Source organism: Galeopterus variegatus, unplaced genomic scaffold (genome assembly GCF_000696425.1).
Source record: "Galeopterus variegatus unplaced genomic scaffold, G_variegatus-3.0.2 Scaffold14299, whole genome shotgun sequence".
Taxonomy (NCBI): domain Eukaryota; kingdom Metazoa; phylum Chordata; class Mammalia; order Dermoptera; family Cynocephalidae; genus Galeopterus; species Galeopterus variegatus.
This window is the reverse complement of record NW_007740410.1, coordinates 8085-30291: the sequence shown is the minus strand read 5'-3', so window position 1 is coordinate 30291 and position 22207 is coordinate 8085. Positions and strand designations below refer to the sequence as shown.

The 22207-nt window shown below is 36.2% G+C and overlaps 1 protein-coding gene across 1 annotated transcript; it reads right to left on the bottom strand.

Annotated features, from left to right (window-relative positions):
• Positions 1-2009: 2009 nt before the first annotated feature.
• LOC103581918 (sorting nexin-25-like) lies at positions 2010-19129 on the bottom strand (the record flags this gene model as incomplete). Its single annotated transcript, XM_008563628.1, has 5 exons — positions 18953-19129; positions 11521-11652; positions 9249-9521; positions 6761-6925; positions 2010-2141 (listed from the first exon to the last, which is right to left on the bottom strand). Coding segments are annotated over exons 1-5 (867 nt in total), but the record flags the coding sequence as incomplete, so codon positions are not given.
• Positions 19130-22207: the final 3078 nt, after the last annotated feature.

The window sequence follows — 22207 nt, the reverse complement described above, 5'->3', positions numbered from 1 at the left end:
GGATCCCACATACAGACCGGTTCCCGCTCACTGGCTGAGCGAGACGCGGGAGCAACACCGAAGGTTGCGATCCCATTGCCGGTCCTGGTCCGGTACGGGCGCGACACTGAGGGTTGCGATCCGTTGCCGGACACGAAAAAAGACAAAAAGGAAAAAAAAAAAAGAAAGAGTCAGTAAGAAAAGCAACGGAAAGAGATGCAAGATTTATTGAGCACCGGCTGAGCCCTGTAAGGTAGGACTATTATCCCACATAAGAATGGGGGAAGTAGAGGCACAGACAGGGTAACTGACTTTCCTACGACCACACATCTAGTAAGCGGGTCACTCAGGATCAGAACTAAGGAGAGTCTGGCTTGATGTAAACACATCTTCCACGCATTCCTATGTAGGACTAGTCTGTGAGCTCTGGCAATCAGGTGACCCCTCTGTTTCCATTTCTATTACCTTTTCAGTGACCATAGTACCATTGCAAGCTCCTGAATAAGAAGTGACTACCAGGGCAAAGTGCCTTGTGAGGGCTTCCACTCTCTCTCTCCCTCAGTATTTGCCTTTGGAAGACAATTTTTTTTTCCTTTTTGTCTTTTTTCATGACCGGTAACAGGATCGCAACCCTCGGTGTCGCGCCCGTACTGCGACCGGCAACGGGATCGCAACCCTTGGTGTCACGCCCGCACCGCGCTCAACCAGTGAGCAGACCGGTCTCTATATGGGATCCGAACCCTCAGCGGGAGCGCCGCCGCACTCCCAAGTGCCGCACTCAACCGAGTGCACCACCGGGCCGGCCCTGGAAGACAATTTTAATACACTATGAAATGCCAGAGGCAGCTCTAAGCAAAACCAAACGGGTGGCACAATTTGTGTTCTCTCTCTCCCACAAGCCTCCTATTCTATCTTTTGACATACATACCATGGGACCCTATCACCTTTCTAGACTTCCACCTAAATGATACCTCCATCTGCAATTACCAAGAGTTTCTATATGCAATTCCAAGGTTGAACACAACCTTCCCTGATCCACTGCTCTCTTCCTTCCCTCAAAAAAGGTATACTGCTCTGCAGCTTGGCTTAACAGGAGTACCAGCAAGTGCCAAAGACATACAGAGGGCACTTGGTTAAGCTGTCAAGTACTGTTTGTTTTTTTTAGGGTAGCTCTTAGAGAACATGCTTTGTTTTGCTATCTAGTCTAGAGGTGAATTTAAGGTTGTGAATTTTAAGCCCTCCTCCCTAGTAAGAGTGTCAAGCCACTGGGTAGATGGGAAAGACAGGGAGGAACAAAGACGAGCCATCTGAAACAAGGATGAGGCAAAATATTAACACTATCTTGCTGAGGATGTTGTTATTCATATATAATATGGTGGCCATGACTTTTATCTCCAGGTTTCCACATGACTGATGGTAGGGCAGGTGGGAAGGGAGGAGTTGTCAGCAATAACAATGTAAATGCCTATAAGAATCTTTCCTCCTAAATGAAATTATTTTTATAGACAAATGAAAAGGGATACAGTATATCCTGCAAACTGTTATTCCATATCCCTCAAAGAACAGCAGAATAATTCAAAGAAAAATATTCACAAGTAAAGATCTCAGAGCTTCTGAGATTTAAGCAATTGAAGTCAGCAGCATGGAACAATCAGATGCACTTAAATTTTAATTTTTCATCTCCAAGTTTCAAAAAGTGCTTTCCATTTTATTTCAATCCTCAATGGAAAAATTTATTGGTAATTCAAGGACGTTAAATGTTCCTATATCAAAGTTGCTTACAATTCCAGTGAACAAGGATAACTTTCTGTCTGAAGTGGAGTGACAGCAAAGCTATACCAAGCAGCCTAGTATAGTTCCCAGTCATAGGCAAACTGGAGTGAAAATATGGCTTAAGGAAGGTAGGACAAATGTGCTCTAAAAGAATGAATGTAAGTTTTCTATCCTCAATCTTGATTCTCTAGGACAAAATCTTGTCTTACAAAGTCAAACTTTTAAAATAAATTGGGAGGAAAAGCAATCAGACCTACCTCTCCATTGGTGATGGAGGCTTTCCACATACCAAGGTTCTCACACCACCAGTCTGTTCTTGCCATGTGCAGCTGAAGGTCTGTGCGTTCTTTCTCTATTAGAATTATTTCATCCTTCAACTTGGAAACAATCTGCCACAAGGAAAATATCCTGAGAGTTATTAAAACACCTCAAAACTATGCCACTCAGCAAAGTAGCAGAATACAAAAATCAACACACAAAAATCAGTTGTGTTTCTATACACAACTGAATACACAACAATAAACAATCCAAAAGAGAAATTAAGAAAACAATTCCATTTACAATAGCATCAAAAAAAACAAAAAACAAACAAACAAAAAAAAACCCCAATTAAGAAAACAATTCCATTTACAATAGCATCAAAAAAAACAAAAAACAAACAAACAAAAAACCCCCAAAACCTCAGTTATTAACCAAGGAGTTTTTAAAAGATTTCTACAATGAAAACTATAGAACTATTGATTAAAAAAATTAAAGACAAATGTTTGTAAAGATATCCATGTTCATGGATTAGAATACTTAATATTGTTAAAATGTCAATATTACCCAAAGCAATCTACAGATTAAATGCAATCCCTATGAAAATTTCAATGACATTTTTGCAGACACAGAAAAATCTATCCTAAAACTCATATGGAATCTCAGGGTACCCCAGATTGCCAAAACTATTTTGCAAAAGAAGAACCAAAGTTAGAGGGCTCACACTTCCTGACTTCAAAACTTACAACTAAGCTATAGAAATCAAAAAAGTGAGGTACTGACATAAAGACAGATATATAGATCAACGGAATAGAACAGAGAGCCCAGAAACAAATCCTCACATGTATGGTCATATGATTTCCAACAAGGCTGCCAAGACCATTCAATGGGGAAAGACAGTCTTCCAACAAATGGTGCTGGCAAAACTGAATATTCACATGTGAAAGAATGAAGTTGGATCTTTACCTAGCACTACATACAACGATTATGGATCAAAGACCTAAACATAAGAGCTAAAACCTATAAAGCTCTTAGAAGAAAACATAGGGGAAAAGCTTTATAACATTAGATTTGGCTATGATTTCTTAGCTATGACACTAAAGGCACAGGCAACAACAACAAAAAAAATACAAACTTAACTTCATCAAAATTAAAAACTTTTGTGCATCAAAGAACAATGTCAGCACAGTAAAAAGGCAAAGCACAAAATGGGAGAATATGTTTGCGAATCACATATCTGATAGAGGTTTAACGTGCAGAACATATAGAGAAAACTACTAAAACTCAACAACAACAAAAAACAAACAACCCAGTTAAAGAATAGGCAAAGGACTTGAATAGACACTTCTCCGAAGAAGAAATACAAATAGCCAATAAGCACATGAAAAGATTCTCAACATCTCTATCACTAGGGAAAAGCAAATCAGAACTACAAATGAGATACCACCTCACACCTATTAGAATTAACTACTAAGAAAGAAAGAAAGAATTAAAGAATGAAAGAGAGAAAGAGACAAAGAAATTAACAAGCATTGGTGAGGATATGGAGAGACTGGAACCCTTGTGCACTGTCAATGGGAATGTAAAAAGGTGCAGACACTGTGGAAAACAGTATGATGGTTCCTCAAAAAACTAAGAACATAATTACCATATGGCACAGCAATTCCGTTTCTGGGTATATACCCAAAAGAATTGGAAGCAGGATCTCTAAGAGATATTTGTACACCCACATTCATGGCAGCATCACTCACAATAGCCAAAAGGTGGATGCAAACCAAGTGTCTATCAATGGATATACAAAACAAAATGTGGTATGTATATGCAATGGAATATTATTCAGCCTTAAAAAGGAATGAAATTCTGACACATGCTACAATATGAATGAACCTTGAGGACATTATGCCAAGTGAAATAAGACAGTAACAAAAGTATAAATAACTGTGTGATCCCACTCATATGAAGTACTTAGGGTAAGTTAAATTCATAGAGACAGAAAGTAGAATAGTGGTTTCCAGGAGATGGGGAGGAGAAAATGAAGAGCTATACTGTTCAATAGTATGGAGACTCAGTTCTTCATGATGAAAAAAGTTCTGGTGATGAATGATGGTGATGATTGCAAAACAACGTGAATATTCTTAATGCCACTGAACTGTAAACTTAAAAATGGTTAAAATGGTAAATTTTGTTATATATATTTTACCACAATTTTAAAATATAAATATTTTTTAGAACATGTTATGCTTACCATCTCCTTGGATCTCTTTTATGAGAAAACCTATAGGGTTATGTAACTTTGCAGTTTGAGGACATAGCTTTGCCCCCAAACTCCTGAACATGCAGTCTGCAAGGTCTCTTTCCTTTCCTAGAAAGCCTGCAGGAAGCACTCCTGGTGTATGCCATTTCCCTGCATTTTATCATCAATAGGGGCTGGGACTTCCTGCTCTATTTTCGTGTGAATATGTTTTAATTCCATACTGGCATGTTTGCTCCCTAAGGGCAGGTGTTGGACTCTATGCCTCACTGACTCTTCGCAGTGACGAGCACCACATCACGCATTTACTCATCATTTCTGTTACTGAGATTCTTCATGGTTAATGATTTACTCCCAGTATTAACCTAGAATTGGACAGTTTGGCTCCAGACTCACAAAATCTCTGTAGAGAATAAATAAAACCTGGGCAGGAGACTTCAAGAAATCAAGTTGAAAGGCTAACTTTACACCAGTAGCTAATTACGCTGCTGGTGTAAAGATCTGTGAGAGAAGAAAGACGGTTAAGCAAACCCCTGGCTCTCTTTATTGAGGGGAAAGTGTGCACCACCATATATGCATGGGAAAATGATCTGATTCATAATTAGATATTTAGTCCAGAAAAAGCCCTTCTATTACAAGATTTTTTCTTGGTGTGTGTTCATTGCTAGATGGCCAAAACTTTTTCAACATCAGTCTTAAGTTTTTTAAAAAATTAAATAATTATTAGATATAATATGTTATTTTTACCAACATGAGTGAAGACATAAAAAGAGGATGATGTCTCTTTCTGGAGAGAAGTTATCAGGTCCCTTTCATCCTTAGAGGCGTGTTCATTGCTAGATGGCCAAAACTTTTTCAACATCAGTCTTAAGTTTTTTAAAAAATTAACTAATTATTAGATATAATATTTTATTTTTACCAACATGAGTGAAGACATAAAAAGAGGATGATGTCTCTTTCTGGAGAGAAGTTATCAGGTCCCTTTCATCCTTAGAGGTCTTTGAGCCCTGTACACAAGTGCTGAGCACAATTTGATTTAACAGGAAATGTAGACTGCCTTCACTACAATCAGAGTAGTGCTCCAATTAAGCCATAATATCAGTCAATCTCTCCAAATTTCTTCAGAATTCTTTCATATAATTATAGTTCAGAATGTTTATTCCAACGTTATTAGAAGTTCTTTTAAGAAAGGCTGAAGAATGTCTTTCGAAAAATGAACCAAACAGAAAATATTTTAATGAACATTCTCTAGCTCATCTTTCACACTATTACCCATAAATACATTTCAATTTATAAGAAGGTGAATCCAGAATAAATAAGATAACTGTTCTTAAAGAACATGCCATATTACAGATACTGATTATCTACCAGGCCAGCTAATTCCGTGTAGCATTTCAAAGATGTTCTTGTCACTGGGAAGACTGCAGGGTTTCACGTAAGGGGGAGAATGAAGTTATTTCTTATGACTGTCCATGAAACCTAGCTATTTGTTTCCTTTTCAGAGTACCATTAATGATTATTAAAGTGACTTTCATATTAAACTTCCTTTTCCCTCACAATTTTGTAAGAAGATTACTACTAACAAAGAATATACACCTTTGCAGGGCTTTCTTTGTTTTTTCTTTTTTAAAGAAAACCCATTTGTTTAACTAGACAGTAACTGGATTATAAATGAATAGATATTTTGACAGTAAATTGTTGAGAGGCTCATATTTGGTTTCTTCTTGGTTCAGGAATATTCTACTACAAAAGCATCTAAATGTCCACAAAAGAAGTACTAGAGAAGGTTCAATGGCATTAGGCACATGTTCACTGAAAACCCAATGTGACTCATTGAAATTGTTTTATTCAAAGTTGCTTTCCTGTTGTCCCACTTGAAACCCTCAAACACACATTCAGAAAGTGCCAGAGGAGATCAATTTGGCAGACCAAAGAGTGTCAGCCATACCTATATTAAAGAAACCTGGGTGGACTCCAAAGAGGCATAAACACAAAGCAAAAAGCCACACCACAGTTTGGTTTTGAGAAATGCCAATTAGTGAAATGCTGTTTATATTTTCAAACTTCCAAATTCCGTTGGCTTTTAGCAAGATAATTTCTTTCTTTCACAATTCTGTGAGGTTCTCTAAATTGTATTTGGCACTTAAAAGAAAATTTCTTCAAAAGATTATCCTGATGAGTATTAACTTCCAGAAATGACTTTGGCACAAGAGAAAGCTTAATCCCCTTCCCCAAAGGTACTATAGACAAGCCAGATACAAAGAACACAGAGTTACTCACAGCTATGACTCAGAAAGATCTCCAAATCATAAAAGATTAAAAACAAATGCTTTTCTAATTCTATCCTAGAAGCATATAAAAAAGTAACAAAGGAACTTGCTCACAGTTAAAAATTCTTTTTAAAGAAACTGACACTTCTCAACATAAATCCAAACCTCCTCTTTATTAAATTAAACAAATAGAAACTTTCAAAAACAACCTTGAAAGTGAAAGAGTTACCTTCTTGTCAGGTTTTGGTGCATTTTGAATAGAATTTAGAGCTTGCCTTTTATACTCAAGTTTCTCATTTAGTTCTCGAAGTTTGTTTACGGCAAAACTGGCTTGTTCGTTAATCCGGCTGGTACTTCCATCTGCAGCTTCCTCACCAGTCTCACCTCCTGGGCTCTAGGGGAAAAAGTTCATACCACCATATCTTAAAATGATAGAAAATTCGGTAATTATTATCTATTATATAGATTCTACATCATTACACTATTCCAAAGTGCTAGATTCCAGTAAGGAAAGAATACTATAGTAGAAAGCTTAGAAACACACTGCTTTTTTATCAGCAAAGAGAAAAATCAAAAGTATTTGGAACCAAAATAACTGGTATTTACAATTGTAGTGGAAAAACAAACAACCACCTGAAGAAGGGGGGGAAATTCCATGCCATTATTTCCTAAATGGCACATCCAAGGGAATCTGCATGGAACAAGGAAAAGCATCTGAATTATCTTCCCAAATAAACCTGAATATTCTTTACTTAATTTTTAACAAAGACACTGAGATTTGGCTTCTTTCCGGTCTTCTAAGAATATAATGAAAAACTCATGCAAGTCCCTTTAAAATAAAATTTCCAAATTTCCACTAGTAAAAGAATGTTCAGTATATATTTTGTTCAGTCCTTCTCTTGAAGATGTATTTTACAAATCAGTAGGTAGATTATTGTACAAGTAAAATAGTTAGCATTTGAAAATGACTTAAGATTCATAAAGAACCATGTCACTTGGAAAAATCTGCATGGATCATCAGACAGCATACTAATTAGATTCATGCGCAGCAATGGCATGCAGGGCACTGAGAAGAACTGCTGAGAACTATCTTTTGGTTTGTTTATTCCTTAACTTTCTTCAAGATTTTTTCTTCTAATTTTTATTAATTATAACAAATAGTAAATTAAACTTTTTTCAAAGGAAAATAAAGTATTGATAGTAATAGAAAAACAAGCTGTTTTCATTGTTGTATGTTCTTTCCACTCATCTATAATTACACATTTTATAACATAATTCTACACTTTGTACTCATTCAAGTGGATATTCTGCCTTTTCCATGTAACATATAATGCTGCCTATTTTTAGGGTAGTATAGTCTTCAAATTAAAATTTTTATGGCTGCATTGTATTCTATTGCACTGATAACTTAGTGAGGCATATTCCTATTGCTGCTCCTCCTATGGGTTGATTCTCCTTTTTTCCTATCCCAGATGTACTAAAACAAACTCCGTCATGCATAAACTTTTTTTCTACATTTTAATTCTGTTCTTAGGATAAATTTCCAGAAGTTCCCATTTCTAGGGATTACTGAAACAAAGAGTGGGAGCTCAAAAAGGTCAGTAATGTATGTTAGCCTTCTTTGAATCCGAAGTGAAGGTAGACATTTCTTCATGTTTGTTTCCTGTTACCTCTCACATCAACTGTCAATTCAAGTCTTTATTCAATTTATTTGTTGGGTATTGATGTTTTGATTTAAGTAATCTCTTTTACAGCATTTGTTGTAATATTAACTACTTTAATTTTTGAAGTAGAAAGATAACATAGTTAAAACAAACTGTGACCTATCAAAAATAAAGAGAAATGAGTAATAGTTATGGACCAATGAGCTCAGTAATTTTATGTATAAAAATGAAGTAACAAAACTAAAAAAAAAATCTAAATGAAGATTATACGATTTAACAACAGTTCAGAGGCCTCAAGCTGACTTCTCATAGCGTCAAAAGCAAGCATTTGATTCCTCAGGGCTAGAGAGACAGTGAACTGGGCAGAAAGAAAAAATCCAAGATAAATTATAATCCTTCTGTGTAAGATGACTATAAAACACTTTGTCTTTCTTCATACAGATCTTAAAACTCATATAAGGCCCTAATAGTAAACGAGAGATGGCAACTAGAGCTATCCAAAATTATCCAGTACATTATAAGAAAATTAGACTTAAAGAATGGCTTAGCTACGCTTCATTTGGAGCATTTTAAATTCATCTGATTTGTTTAAACTCCAAAATATTTCCCATAGTTCCTCCCATATTCCCTTCCTATCCTCATTTTTTCCCCATCCCTTCTCTGTTCTGGTGCTCGACTATAGTCCTACTGATTCTCTTGGCTGTCCTAAGCCCCAAATGTCATATGTCACAGATTTTCTGCCCTCACTTTTCAAGAGTCAAACAGGGCGATGCAGGTGATGGAGGAAGGACAGAGGCAGACAGATGGCAGGGAGGTCTCTGATTCAATGCTAGCAGGTGGTTGCAAGTTAGTCAGAAAAACAAAAAAGGGAAGAAAGAAGTGCATAAGACCAGAAATAACAAGGTAATTCAAGTTTTCTTTTTATTCTCCTTAAAATCCTGTGTGTTAAAAGATGAAGGTATGAATCAAATTTGTCTCATACAATACGTGCCCACCTAATCACATTTAAAGCTTATCCACTGAAAAGACAGCAGAAAGTTAAATGTGACTCACCATTTCATCCTTGTTGGAAATCAACTGTGAGACATGTTTTTCTTCCTCTTTTATCATCAATTTCTCATACAGGTCACTGACAATAAATGAAGGGTAATACCTGTCCTTTAGGGTCTCATAAACTTCTCCTTGGATTTTGTAGAACACCTCAGTACCTTTATTTCCTACAAGGCATTGCTGGATTTCTTTGTACAGTGATTTTTCCACAGCTATTTCTTTGCTCTCTACAAAGAAATTCTGATAAATTTCACCAACTAATTGTGGAATTTCATTCTGAAAAGACAGAGAGATGACAAAAAAGAAAGGTAAGTAATATTATCTCTGGGAGAAATTTTTTCCTCTGAATTTCCTACAATTTAAAGCTGGAAGGAAGATACTTAGGATGTACCCTGGTACTGGTACTGGTGGGGCTTAGGCTTTTGTTTCTACATTCAGGGACAAGGGGTAAAGGTCAGACCCTGAAACAACAAATGGTTCCTTAAAACAAACACTTTATGTAAAACAGTTAATATCTGTAATTCTTTTAAACACTGGGGGAAAAAAAAAATGAGAACAGTTCTCTTCCTGCACTAGATTCCTTTTCATAAATCTCAATTCCACAGGGATACAATTTATAAGCTAAAATCAATTTGACTTTTTATCTAATAAATATAACTGGAAGTGCCATTTCTCACCCAAGAAGTCATTGTAATAATTGTTTAATTTTCAAAAACAAGAAAAACATTCTTGAGAATGATTACATTGTAATCAAACTTATATTGGACAGCTTAGCCTTAAGCAGTACACTTGGGTCATCATCAGCCTACTTCAGAAATACAAGCATCTCTCCTGATTAATATAATCTTTATATTTCCTCTAGAGGCATTTCATTAACTCTAAAAATGTTATACAAAGTTTTCAACAGTATTATAAAAACAAAGACATACAACTTAATGAATATGACTAATTTAACAAACAACCCAGAACTTTTACATCCAAAGCAGTGTTGCTAGGTCAAAATATGGCTATTTTGAGGAAGTTATATGCTCTTATTCCATTGAAATTTTTCAGATTGTCTTCAGTACTTTAGATTGCTCTTTACAATATTCTTTTGGGAGCAGCCAAAAGTCATTTGGAGTCAAGCCTGTTGATTAAAATAAGTAATAAAGTTGGCAAATACAATATTGGATAAAATGAGGTAATTTGTGGCTTGTAAATTAGCAATGAAAGGCATTCCTAAGAAGAGGATTTAAAAATACTACAAGACTGAGTTTAATTCTTTAAACAATGTAGATTGTGACATATAATGTATTTTAAATTGGTATTCTGCTCTAGCAACATTCATATGCAAATGAGTAATTCATGTACAAAATTCTTTGTTTAATAAACCTTTCAAAATGTTACACACTGATGTAATACATATGTCATATATGTATGTTACACATTGTTATGTATGTTTATAGACATATACATACATATATATACACAAAGAATTATACACATTCTTTTTTTTTTTTTTTTCCTTTTTGTCTTTTTTCGTGACCGGTAATGGGATTGCAACCCTCGGTGTCGCGCCCGTACCGCGACCGGCAACGGGATCGCAACCCTCGGTGTCGCACCCGCACCACGCTCAACCAGTGAGCGGACTAGTCTCTATATGGGATCCGAACCCTCAGCAGGAGCGCCGCCGTGCTCCCAAGCGCCGCACTGTACCCAGTGCGCCACCAGGCCGGCCCTATACACATTCTTTAATTCTTAAATATATATTGAGAATTTGCCAAATGAGAAGTGCAATCTTTATTGTTAGGTTCTTTGTTGTAAGAGGCAGCATGTGTAACCAAAATGTTTTTTATGTTCCTTTACTCAATCATATTTTAAAAGAAACAGGAGAGGAGTTATGCAAAAAATGCACACTATGATATTACAAATGGCAAGATTATGAGACTGAGGTGTAGGTGACAAGACCAACTTAGTTATAATAGCAATGTGGATATTTACATGCCTTTTTATAATGTGTTAAAAAATAACTACCTGAAACTGAATTTAATCTCTTGATACATTTATAAATCTTTTTTTTCCCCCTTGACTATACATTCCAAAGAATCTTCTGTAAAAATACGATGTAATTTTATTTGCCACTACAGCTAGAACATAATGCCACTATTGTTATCTGGTTCAAATATTCCTTTAATGCATACTTATCTTACAGCTTCATTGAGAAAAACGGACACTGCCTAACATGCATGCTTTCATCAGGTGGTGATTAGTATTCATTTGGGCCTATAAACACTACCTTGTTGGCATTCTTCAAATATTCCACAGACTCCCAAAAACTAATCAGAGCTCTCTTGTCCATCCTTTCCATGTACATTCGAAAGTGGTCTCGGTAGAAAGTATTGGCCAAGATATCTTCAAACTGAAGAATCTATTAAGGGAATTTAAGAAAAGTTTTTTTAAAATCAAATTTTAAATATCAGTTTGCTTTAATTTCCAATGAATTAATTTCTACATTCAGGGAAAAAATGCATTTTTCAAAGCCAATGTAATATAGCAACCCTGGTAAATTGAAATATCTCTGCTATCACCTTCCTAAATTTAAAATGAAATAAAGCTTACTGAATATTCAAAATGCACATATTAAAAAATACCAGTTTTCTATTAATCATTCACTCATTCAACAAAGACTTATTCAGCATTCTACATGGTACCAGGCACAGTTCTAGGGAATGCAACAGATAAAAATCACTGCTCTATGGGATGTACATTCTATGCTAAAAGCAATAGGTGTCAATAATAAAATTGAAGAGAAATGTATAAAAGACCAGGAAGCTGGAGTCTAACAGCTTGGCATTTTTGCTTTCCATCTTATTTTTATATATATGTGGAATCTACAAATGATTTCATATCTTGCCTTTACAATATCACATTCATTAAAAAACCTTTTGTAAGCATCATTTTAATTGGTCCATAATATTCCATTGTATGGTATGTACCAAAATCAATTCATCTACTCCTTTGCTTACTATTTTGCATGCTCACAGAAAAAGCCAAAGCAACCCCTCTGAAGACATAGTAGAAACAATCTTGAGCACAAACTGCTGTAATGTGAGAAAGCAGATGAACTTCATAATAATGCATGACTCAATTAATCAGGAGAAATGCCTCACATTAATTTAGAAGGAATTTAAGGCCCGTATCCTTAGTTCCAGTGAGTAATAAAAAAGTATATTTAATAAGTTGGACTCAATATAATTAAATAAAAACTTATATCTTGATTTTCTTAAAATTAGTATTATGGCAGTTAGCAAATTTTCAGAAGTAATACCAGTAAGATATTCCTAAAATCAAGTGCGTATGATCAACAGACACTCAACTCCTCTACCACAGACAATAAACCCTCACTAATATGTTTTACTGGCAGAAAGGGGAAGGCATTTTCTAACAACTTCTCTTAACTAATTAAAGGAAATGACCATCTCTTGCTACAGACCATTAAAAATTAGTTTCCACAAATATTTCAGACCATTAGTATTCAGTTAGTTTACTAACTGTGGAACATTATAACATCTGTCTTTACATTGTATAAACCTTACTAGAGAAGCATCTTGAAGTACAAATCTTAATCATATGCACATATGATTAATCATAAGCCTCCAAAGAGGCTTAACTGAACTGGAACCGATATCAACTTTGTCTAGAGAAGACAGGTCAACAACTCCAGCAGCAACAGAAAGAATCAGGGAACCTTCAAACCCAAGTACAGAGTCCTAGGCTACACTCAATATTGTTCATTATGGATTGGCCCTGGATCAAATAAATAGATATGCAAATTGGCCTTAAAGAAAAGGCCAGAAATTTATTCTTAGATTTCCAAGCCCCATATATATTCATTTCCTTTTCTCCCTTTATTTTTTCTTTTGTTTTTTATATGCTAATAATCTTTTACAATTTCTTTCTTTGTACATACATAGAGCTAATTTAAGCTATCAATTACAACCTACTGTTTTATAATTTCAAACAAAAAGAAAAGAAATTGACTAGCTAATTAAAAATTTTTTTTTAGTGGCAGACTTTTCTTAAGAGCACACACATACAAAAAAAAGCCCATGTAAACCGTGTTTATTAATTGCCATGCAGTTAATTCTTATGAATGCAATGATGAACACAATTGCCTAAATTCTCCTATGTTCAACATCTTTGTTATCAATTCATGTTCTGAAAAACTAAATTTTGGTACAAGAAAACTGGGCAGCCTTTGAAGTCAATGAACAATTGAACCTATAGCATTTTCTCGGGAGCAAGCAAATAAGAATCCTCTTTCCAGTCCTGTAACAACTGAACTGTTACAGTAACTACTATCTAGGTTTTTTGTTGGTTTTTTGCAGTGCTTAGAGGAAAATTTATACTTATAAACACCTATATTAAAATGCTATATTCTTTTTTAAGGTATTAATCTCTTTGTAAATTTCTTCCTTCATATCCCAGATGTTTTTTGCAGTGCTTAGAGGAAAATTTATACTTATAAACACCTATATTAAAATGCTATATTATTTTTTAAGGTATTAATCTCTTTGTAAATTTCTTCCTTCATATCCCAGATTTTTTTGTTTGTTTCATTGTGTTATCTGAGTCTTCTCCTATCTTAGTCAGTTTCCTTAAGATTGTTGCTTGGGGGCTGGCCCGGTGGCGCACTGCTACAGTGCGCTGCTTGGGAAGCGCAGCGGCGCTCCCGCTGAGGGTTCGGATCCCACATACAGACCAGCCGCTCACTGGCTGAGCGAGGTGCGGGAGCAACACCGAGGGTTGCGATCCCGTAGCCGGTCCCGGTCCAGTACGGGCGCGACACTGAGGGTTGCGATCCGTTGCCAGTCACGAAAAAAGACAAAAAAGAAAAAAAAAAAAAGATTGTTGCTTGGAATTCCTTTTCAGTCACTTCAAGTCACTGCTCTATAGGGTCTGGTATTTGAAAATTACTATATTCTTTTGGTGGTGTCATATTTTCTTGAGTTTTCGTATTTCTAGTATCTCTACCTTTATGTCTGGCCAGCTGGTAGAGCAATTGTTTCTTCTATTACTTTGAAGTGGGCTTTGAGGAGACAGACGTCCTCTTTTTTTTTCTGGACTCCACTGGTGACTCTCCTTGTGTCAATGTACATGAGTGTCTGGTGGGCCGCCTCCATGGTAGTTGTGGCTACTGCTGTGGCATCTGCTGCTTTTGCAGCAGCCGTGGCTGTGGTGGTGGGCTATAGTGAGCCACCCCATATGGAAGTGCTGTTTTCAGTGTGCTCCTGGGGATGGTGTCCTTGGCTCCTGCCTAAGGACCCCTGGTGTACACTGTTTCTTGCCTGTATCTAGACACAGGGGGCTGGCACTCAGCTCCTGCCTTAGGACCCTCCTTTATTTTTTCTTAAATTCTTCCTTCCATCTTTCCATTTTTGTGCTATTTGGGAATTGCTACCTTGCAAAAAATAAAACAGTATAAATGTTTTGTTTTCATGTTGGGATGAAAGCAAGACAGAAGGTAATACCGTGAAGTTAAAATTGATCAGGCTTTGGAGCTAGACATACCTAGGTTTGAATACTGACTCTGCTACCTTCCAGTCCTGTGAGCTCCATGTTACTCCATCAGTCTGAGCCTCAGTTTCTTCACCCATAAAATGGGGATAATGCCACCTACTTTACAGATTGTTGTAGACTTATGATAGCTGATGTAAATCACAACAGACAACAATAAAAACAAATATAAAGAAACTGAAACAGGATTTTGGCTAAGATAGAGAAGGCACTGGCAGATGCCAAAAATCAGAATAGTTAAGAGGTCACTTTCCATTTGAGTGAACATAGATGAAAGGATGAGCAGTGGATTTCAACTGGGGTATAAAGAGAAACTACAGAGCATGAGGAAACTTTTGCGGGTGTTGGATATATTTACTATCTTGATTGCAGTGATGGTTTCATGAGTATATACACATGGCAAAACTTGCACTGCATACTTTAAATATGTATTGTGTGTCATTATACCTTAATAAAGCTGTTCAAAAAATAAATATTCCATCAAGCCTTGAAAACAGCACTGCAAATAAATGAAGTACACAATGTTTATGTTAAGAACCCACAGTAAGGAAAATATATATTGAAGTTATTTTTCTATTTATAGGTTGCTGAATTTAATTTGCTGATATATTGTTAAGGACTTTTCTATCTAGAGTCATGAGGGATATTGGTCTATAGTTCTCTTTTCTTATAATATTTTTCCCTGGTTTAGTATCAAAGTTATGCTGGTGACCTATGTTGAGTTGAAGAGTTCCCTTCTCCATTTTTTGAAAGAGTTTTGTTAAGATTGGTATTATCTCTTCCTTAAATGTTTAACAGAATTCACCAGTTTTCTTTGTGGAAAGGTTTTAAATTATATGTTCATTTTCTTTAATACATCTAGGGCTATTCAGATTTTCTATTTCTTTTTGAATCAGTTTTGGTACTTGATGTCTTTGAAGGAATTTGTTTTCTTTGTGGAAAGGTTTTAAATTATATGTTCATTTTCTTTAATACATCTAGGGCTATTTAGATTTTCTATTTCTTTTTGAATCAGTTTTGGTACTTGATGTCTTTGAAGGAATTAGTCTCTTTCGATTAAATTGTCAAATTTATTGGCTTAAAGTTGTTCATAAATATTCCTTTGTTATCCTTTTAAGGTATGTACAATCTATAGTGATGTCTGTCTCTCATTCCTAACATTGGTAATTTGTATCTTCTCTCTTTCCTTCCTCGTAGTTACTTTAGTTTTAATTTGTAGCTTCTTAAGGTGGAAGCTTAGACCACTGATTTCAGACTTTTCTTCTTTTCTAAATAAGCATTAAAAAGTATTCTACTGCTTTAACTACATCTCACAAATACTGATATAATGTACTTTCATTTTCATTTCATTCACATTAGTTGCTATTTTCTCTTATGATTTCTTCTTTGACTAAGGCCTTATTTAGATAGGTTGTTTACATTTCCAAATATCTGAGAATTTTTCAAATCTATTTCTATTATTGATTTCCATTTTAATTCTATTGTGGTCAGAGAACAAACTCTATATAACTTTAATCCTTTTAAATTTGTTAGGACTTGTTTTATCACTGAGCAATATAGTTTTCCTTGGTAAATGTCAATATATAGTTGAGAAAAACATATATTTTCTTGTTAGGTCGAATGTTCTATAAATGTCCACTAATTTCAGCTGGTTATTAGAGTTGTTCAAGTCTTCTGAATCCTTACCAATTTTGTTTACCTGTTCTATCAATTACTGAGAGAAGGGGGTTAACATCTCCAAGTATATAGATTTTTTTTCTTCTTTCACTTCTGTCAGTTTTTGCTTCATGTATTTTAAAGGTTTCTTAATGAGCATACATATTTAGTATTATTATGTCTTCTTGATGAATTGACCTCTTTATCATAATGAAACGTTGTTAATTTCTTGTTATATTTCTTGTTCTGAAGTCTACTTTGTCTGACATTAATATCAGCTACTCTAGATTTCTTACGCTCAGTGTTTACTTGGCATGTCTTTTTCCTTTTTCCTTTCAAGTTATCTGTGCCTTTATATTTAGTTTCTTGTAAACAGCATATAATTAAGCCTTGCCTTTTAAAAAATTCACTCTGACAATCTTTCTTTTAACTGGAAGATTCAGCTAATTTAAGAGTCTAAATTCTTTATTTTGGTGGCTGGAAGGTACGGGGATCTAAACCCTTGACCTTGGTGTTGGAAGTCTAAGTCCTGAAATAAAGTTAATGGTAATTCCTCTGGATCAGATATGATTAGGTCACAGCAAAAGTGCTCTATACTCTTACGAGATATCAGAACAGCCCCAAACTAACCAAAGTCTTACTGTTAGAAGAGCAGACCACAATAAATATTGGAATTATATAATATCTGAGTCTTCCTGCCTGAAGACTTAAAAAAAAAAAGATTTTACTCTGATAAATAAACTGTTGCCAACAGAAATAGGTTTCTCTTTTCCTGAATATCTTGGAAGAGTAAATCAAAAATGGAGCTAGCAATGGATTAAGTCTACTTCTGGTAAACACTGCCAGATAACCTGTACTGAAAACACATTCAATACTCCTAAAAGGAGCTTCCTTTATCTTTCTCAAAGTTTTTCTGTGCTATGATATCTTAAAGCATATCATCTTTTGACTAGGTAGCAAGCCATTAGGTATCTCTCCTAGGTATATGTTTCATATTTCTATTGGATCATTTGCCTTTTTATTTTACAATTTTGTGGAACTCTTCATGAGCAGAGATTCTATCTTATTAATTTTGTATCCTAGTACCTAGCAATATAACTAAGAGACTGTGGGCCCTCAGTAAATGTCAGTTGAATAAATGAATAAGTGAATGAATAAACAAGACATAAGACCTCATCTATGATAAATTTGGCCAGAAATTTATTTAAGAGGCCAAAAACTGAGGAAAAGGAGACAGAGCAGCAATATTCAACCTGCCCAATCTACTCTCTAAGGTTCACCAAAAGGATAAGTTTTCACTGTAGACCACAAAGCCAAATCTCAGAAAGGTGCATTTGCTAATGGCAAAATAAACAGACCTCCATTGGTTAGGGGACTCTTCTATAAAACAAGAGTTCCTTAGAGCTGCTTTTATGCCGCTTGTGAAGATGCTGCAGAACTCTGGCCTATGCTGGGATCAGTTCAAAGATTGGTTCAAAGATTTTTTGGGCAAAAACCTTCCTGAAGAGGTTGTAATGGAAACCAGGCCAGGAATAAGTGAAAAAGTAAAAGCTCATCATTGGGATAGGGAGGCAGGGGAAAGTCACAGGTAAGCATCTAAACTCAAACATAGAGCTGAATAGGAAAAGATCAAGAAACTAAAAATCAGAAAAGGTGAGATAAGAGGCTGTAGCCAGGGTTAAATTATACTGGTGTTGGCTTCTCTGTGGCTGAATGACACTAACAACAGAGGAGTTTGGTGTTTGCTTGAACTCCTGTTCCCAGCTGGTATAGCCAAGCTCCTTATGGAATACTGTGGCTGTTTCCTTCAATCCTAGGACACTCAACGTCTGGGAAGACAAGCCTGGTCCTTGAGAATTAGGACAGGTACTAAACTAAGGCTAAGCTCTGTGATAAAAGGACTTGGTTTCAGCAGACATTCCAAAGTTCTGTTGTACAAAAACAGCTGTTGATATATTATAGATTAGTGAGAAAGCACTCAGACCCGTGAATCAAACAGATCTGATTTTTTACCTAGTTGTGCCTCGTACTATCTATGTAGCCTTAGGCAAGTTACTTAAATCCACCATTTCATCACCTGAGAAGTGAAAATATCAAGTAGATATTTCATAGCATTGTGGCAAGAGTCAAGTAAAATATCTTATAAAAATGCCTTATACTTGATAGTTATTTCTATCCAGTTGATAATGGGTGACTTGATTGAGCCCTTGCAAATATAAATATGCTCCACTGGGACTGGGAGATGACGAAGACAATGGAAAAATACACACACACATGTACACAAGCAGGCATACACACACCCCATGCCTACTTATCAAACCTATTGCCATTCACAGAAGTCACAGACACCAAGTAACATAGCAAAAATGTGAGTCTGTAGTTATGGAACATGTGTCATAAGTTAAATACTAAAAAGTTAAAAGACTGTGTATGTGGTTACATCGGTGTTTATAATAAACTTGATATAGTCAAAACAAGAAACTAAAAAATTCTACCTTCTGGCTTTGAGGCCCTTCCCCCTCATCTGTGGCTCCCTCATCTTGCTGGTCATAGGCAGGACCTCCCAGGATTCTGATTCTCTTCTCACACTGCTTCTTGGCCACAGTCAGTTGGTTAATGTACCTTTTCATATTCCTGGCCCTCAGGAGATCAGCTTTCATTGCAGCAGTTTCTTTACCTTGAATAAGAGTGATTAACAGTACCTGGTCAGAGGACAAGGTATAAAAGAGGGGACACAACAACTCCGAACCAGATCAGTATCTGATGTGGTACATTTTAAACAAAATAATAAAATAGAATTCATGATAAATACATATATATACTCACCAATACAAATACTAGTAATTTCAAAATATAATTACTAAATATACCACTGATAAATTATACTCAAGTGTAAAACATTTTTTTAAAAAACTTCTGTATACATACACTCACAAATCAATGTGCATATATATGTGTGTGTGCATATATATTGTAATATTTTTATACATTTGCCTACTCATTTATAAGCATGTGTTGAGCGCTTACTATGTGTCAGGCACTGGATACGATTTTGAGATTCAAGACCAACTGTTCACCCTCGTGGAACTTCTTAGAGTCTAGTAGGAAGAAATCCAAAGATAGTACAAGCAATTATAAGTGTAAGATGAGCATAAAGAAAACGTGCAGATGCCACTAAACTGTTTAACAGGAGGTTCTAACCCAGGCTTCCTTAAGGAAATTACATTCAAACAAACATGAATTTTTTTTTTTTTTTTGTCTTTTTCCATGACCAGTAAGGGGATCGCAACCCTTGGCTTGGTGTCGCCCGCACTGCGCTCAGCCAGTGAGCGCACCGGCCATTCCTATATAGGATCTGAACCCGCGATGGGAGCATCACTGTGCTCCCAGGGCCGCACTCTCCCAAGTACGCCACGGGGTCGACCCCAAACAAACATGAATAATGAGTACAGTGTGGCAGACAGAAAAAATAGCAAGTATGAAAGTGAGAAACCTGAGGCAGGAAAGAAAACACAGCTTTGGTGGAACTGAAAGAAGGCCAGCGTAGCAGACGAAAGAAGGAGCTAGAAGATCTGTGTTGAATCTGAAGTAGGCAGGAGCCAGAAATGCAAAGCCTTTTAGGCCAGAGAAAGAACTTTGGTCTTTAGCCCTAGAGTACTGAAAGATTTTATTGGGTTTTAAGCAGAAGTATATCATAAATAAATCTGTATCTTTAAAGAATACATAGGAAGCAGGACGAAAAATAGATTGGAAGGTGAAAAACTGCTAGTAGGAAAACCATTTGAAAGATTATCATGATAAAACTGAGGAGGGAGATAATGATGGCCTAAACTAGGGTCCTGGTAGTGGCAATAGAGAAGACTGCAGGATTTGAGAACAATAAGCCCAGTGACTGACTGTACAGGTAGTGGACAGGTTGCTAAGAAATGAAAAGAAAAAAGAGGCATCAAATATGGCTCATGGGTTTCTGACATGAGCAGCCATGAAGATGGTGCAGCCCAATTCTGACTCAGGAGCACTGGAGAAAAAGCAGGTATGGGAAGATTTTTTTTGTTGCTAACTTTATTTTATTTTGTCAATATACAAATGTGGTTGATTATTGTGGCCAATTACTGCAACCTCCCTCCCTCCTCCTTCTCCCCTCCCTCCCAACAAACTCCTTTCTGTTCGCTTGTCATATCAACTTCAAGAATTCTAATTGCTGTGTCTTCTTCCCTCCCCGCCCCCCATTGTTTGTATATTTATTTATTTTTAGCTCCCACAAATAAGTGAGAACATGTGATATTTCTCTTTCTGTGCCTGACTTGTTTCACTTGATATAATTTTCTCTAGGTCCATCCATGCTGTTGGCAAATAGCAGTATTTCATTCTTTTTTATAGCAGAGTAGTATTCCATTGTGTAGATATACCACATTTTCTGTATCCACTCATCAGATGATGGACATTTGGGCTGGTTCCAACTCTTAGCTATTGTAAAGAGTGCTGTGATGAACATTGGGGAACAGGTAGGCATGGGAAGATTAAATTCAACTTTGGACAGTGTGGCAGATTATATTTCCAAAGACAGCTGCAGTATCTTCCATCTCATATGCTCTTTTCACAGTGTCACTCTGACAATCTCCCTCTGAAAAGTAAAATACATGTTTTCTTTTCTTGAATCTGGGTAGGCTTATGATTATCATGGAAGTGATGCTATGACTTCCAAGGCTAGATAGTAAAAGGCCAATGACTTGGATCTCTGAGCTGCCACATAAGTTGTCTTCCATGCTTGATGAAATCTGAACAATGTCAATGGAGAGAAACTGAGGCTCCCCAGACCACAGCCCCAGCTGAGATCTCAGCCTACGTGCAGTACCAGCTTGGCACCATGGAAGTATGCCATCTTGAAAGTGACTTTTCCTGCCCCAGTCAAGCCATTCCAGCTGATGCTGTGTGAAGCACAGAAGAGTCATTCCTCCCAAGCTCTGCCCAAATTGCAGATTCATAAGCAAAATAAATGACTATTGCTTAAGACACTGTGTCTTAGAGTGGTTTATTATGTGGCAAAAGATATTCAGAACAGGAAAAATGAGCCTGAAAGCTTTTGCACTAAGTGAAGACGTAAGTTCTAGGCTTCAGAAATGTTCGGCTCTAGAATGGTAACTGACATCATGGGAGTGGGTAAGACAACCCAGGAAGAAACAAAATGATCTGGGACATAATCTAAACAAACCCTACATTTAGTGGTAAGAGAAAAGAGAAGCTGACAAGGGAGACTGTAAGTATATCCTCATAAAAGCACACATTTCATTCATTTACACACTGCCATATCTCTAACACCTACAGTAGTGCCTGGCAACACAGTAGGAATTCATTAAATATTTGTAGAATGGATGAATGAACTGTGTCAAATGTTACTGACAGGTTAATAACAATATAGCTAACATTTTGCTGAGTACTTACTATTTATCAGGCATTATGCTCTTTCTAGAACTTTGGCTGGGACAGAGAGAAACAGGATGAGTATCCTCAATTCTTACTCTTCAACTACTCCAATTTGACTTTGGGTCCTCCCCTCACCAAATCTGCTGTTGCCAAGATCACTAGTGACCTCCACGTCAAATCTAGAGGGAGTTTTCAGTAGACTCTGAAACCAGAGTTAGATTAGCATTTTGGCTCTACTTACGAGCTATGTGGCCTTGAGCAAGAATTCTTTTTTTTTTTTTTTTTTTTTTTGTTTTTTTCCGTGTCCGGCAACGGATCGCAACCCT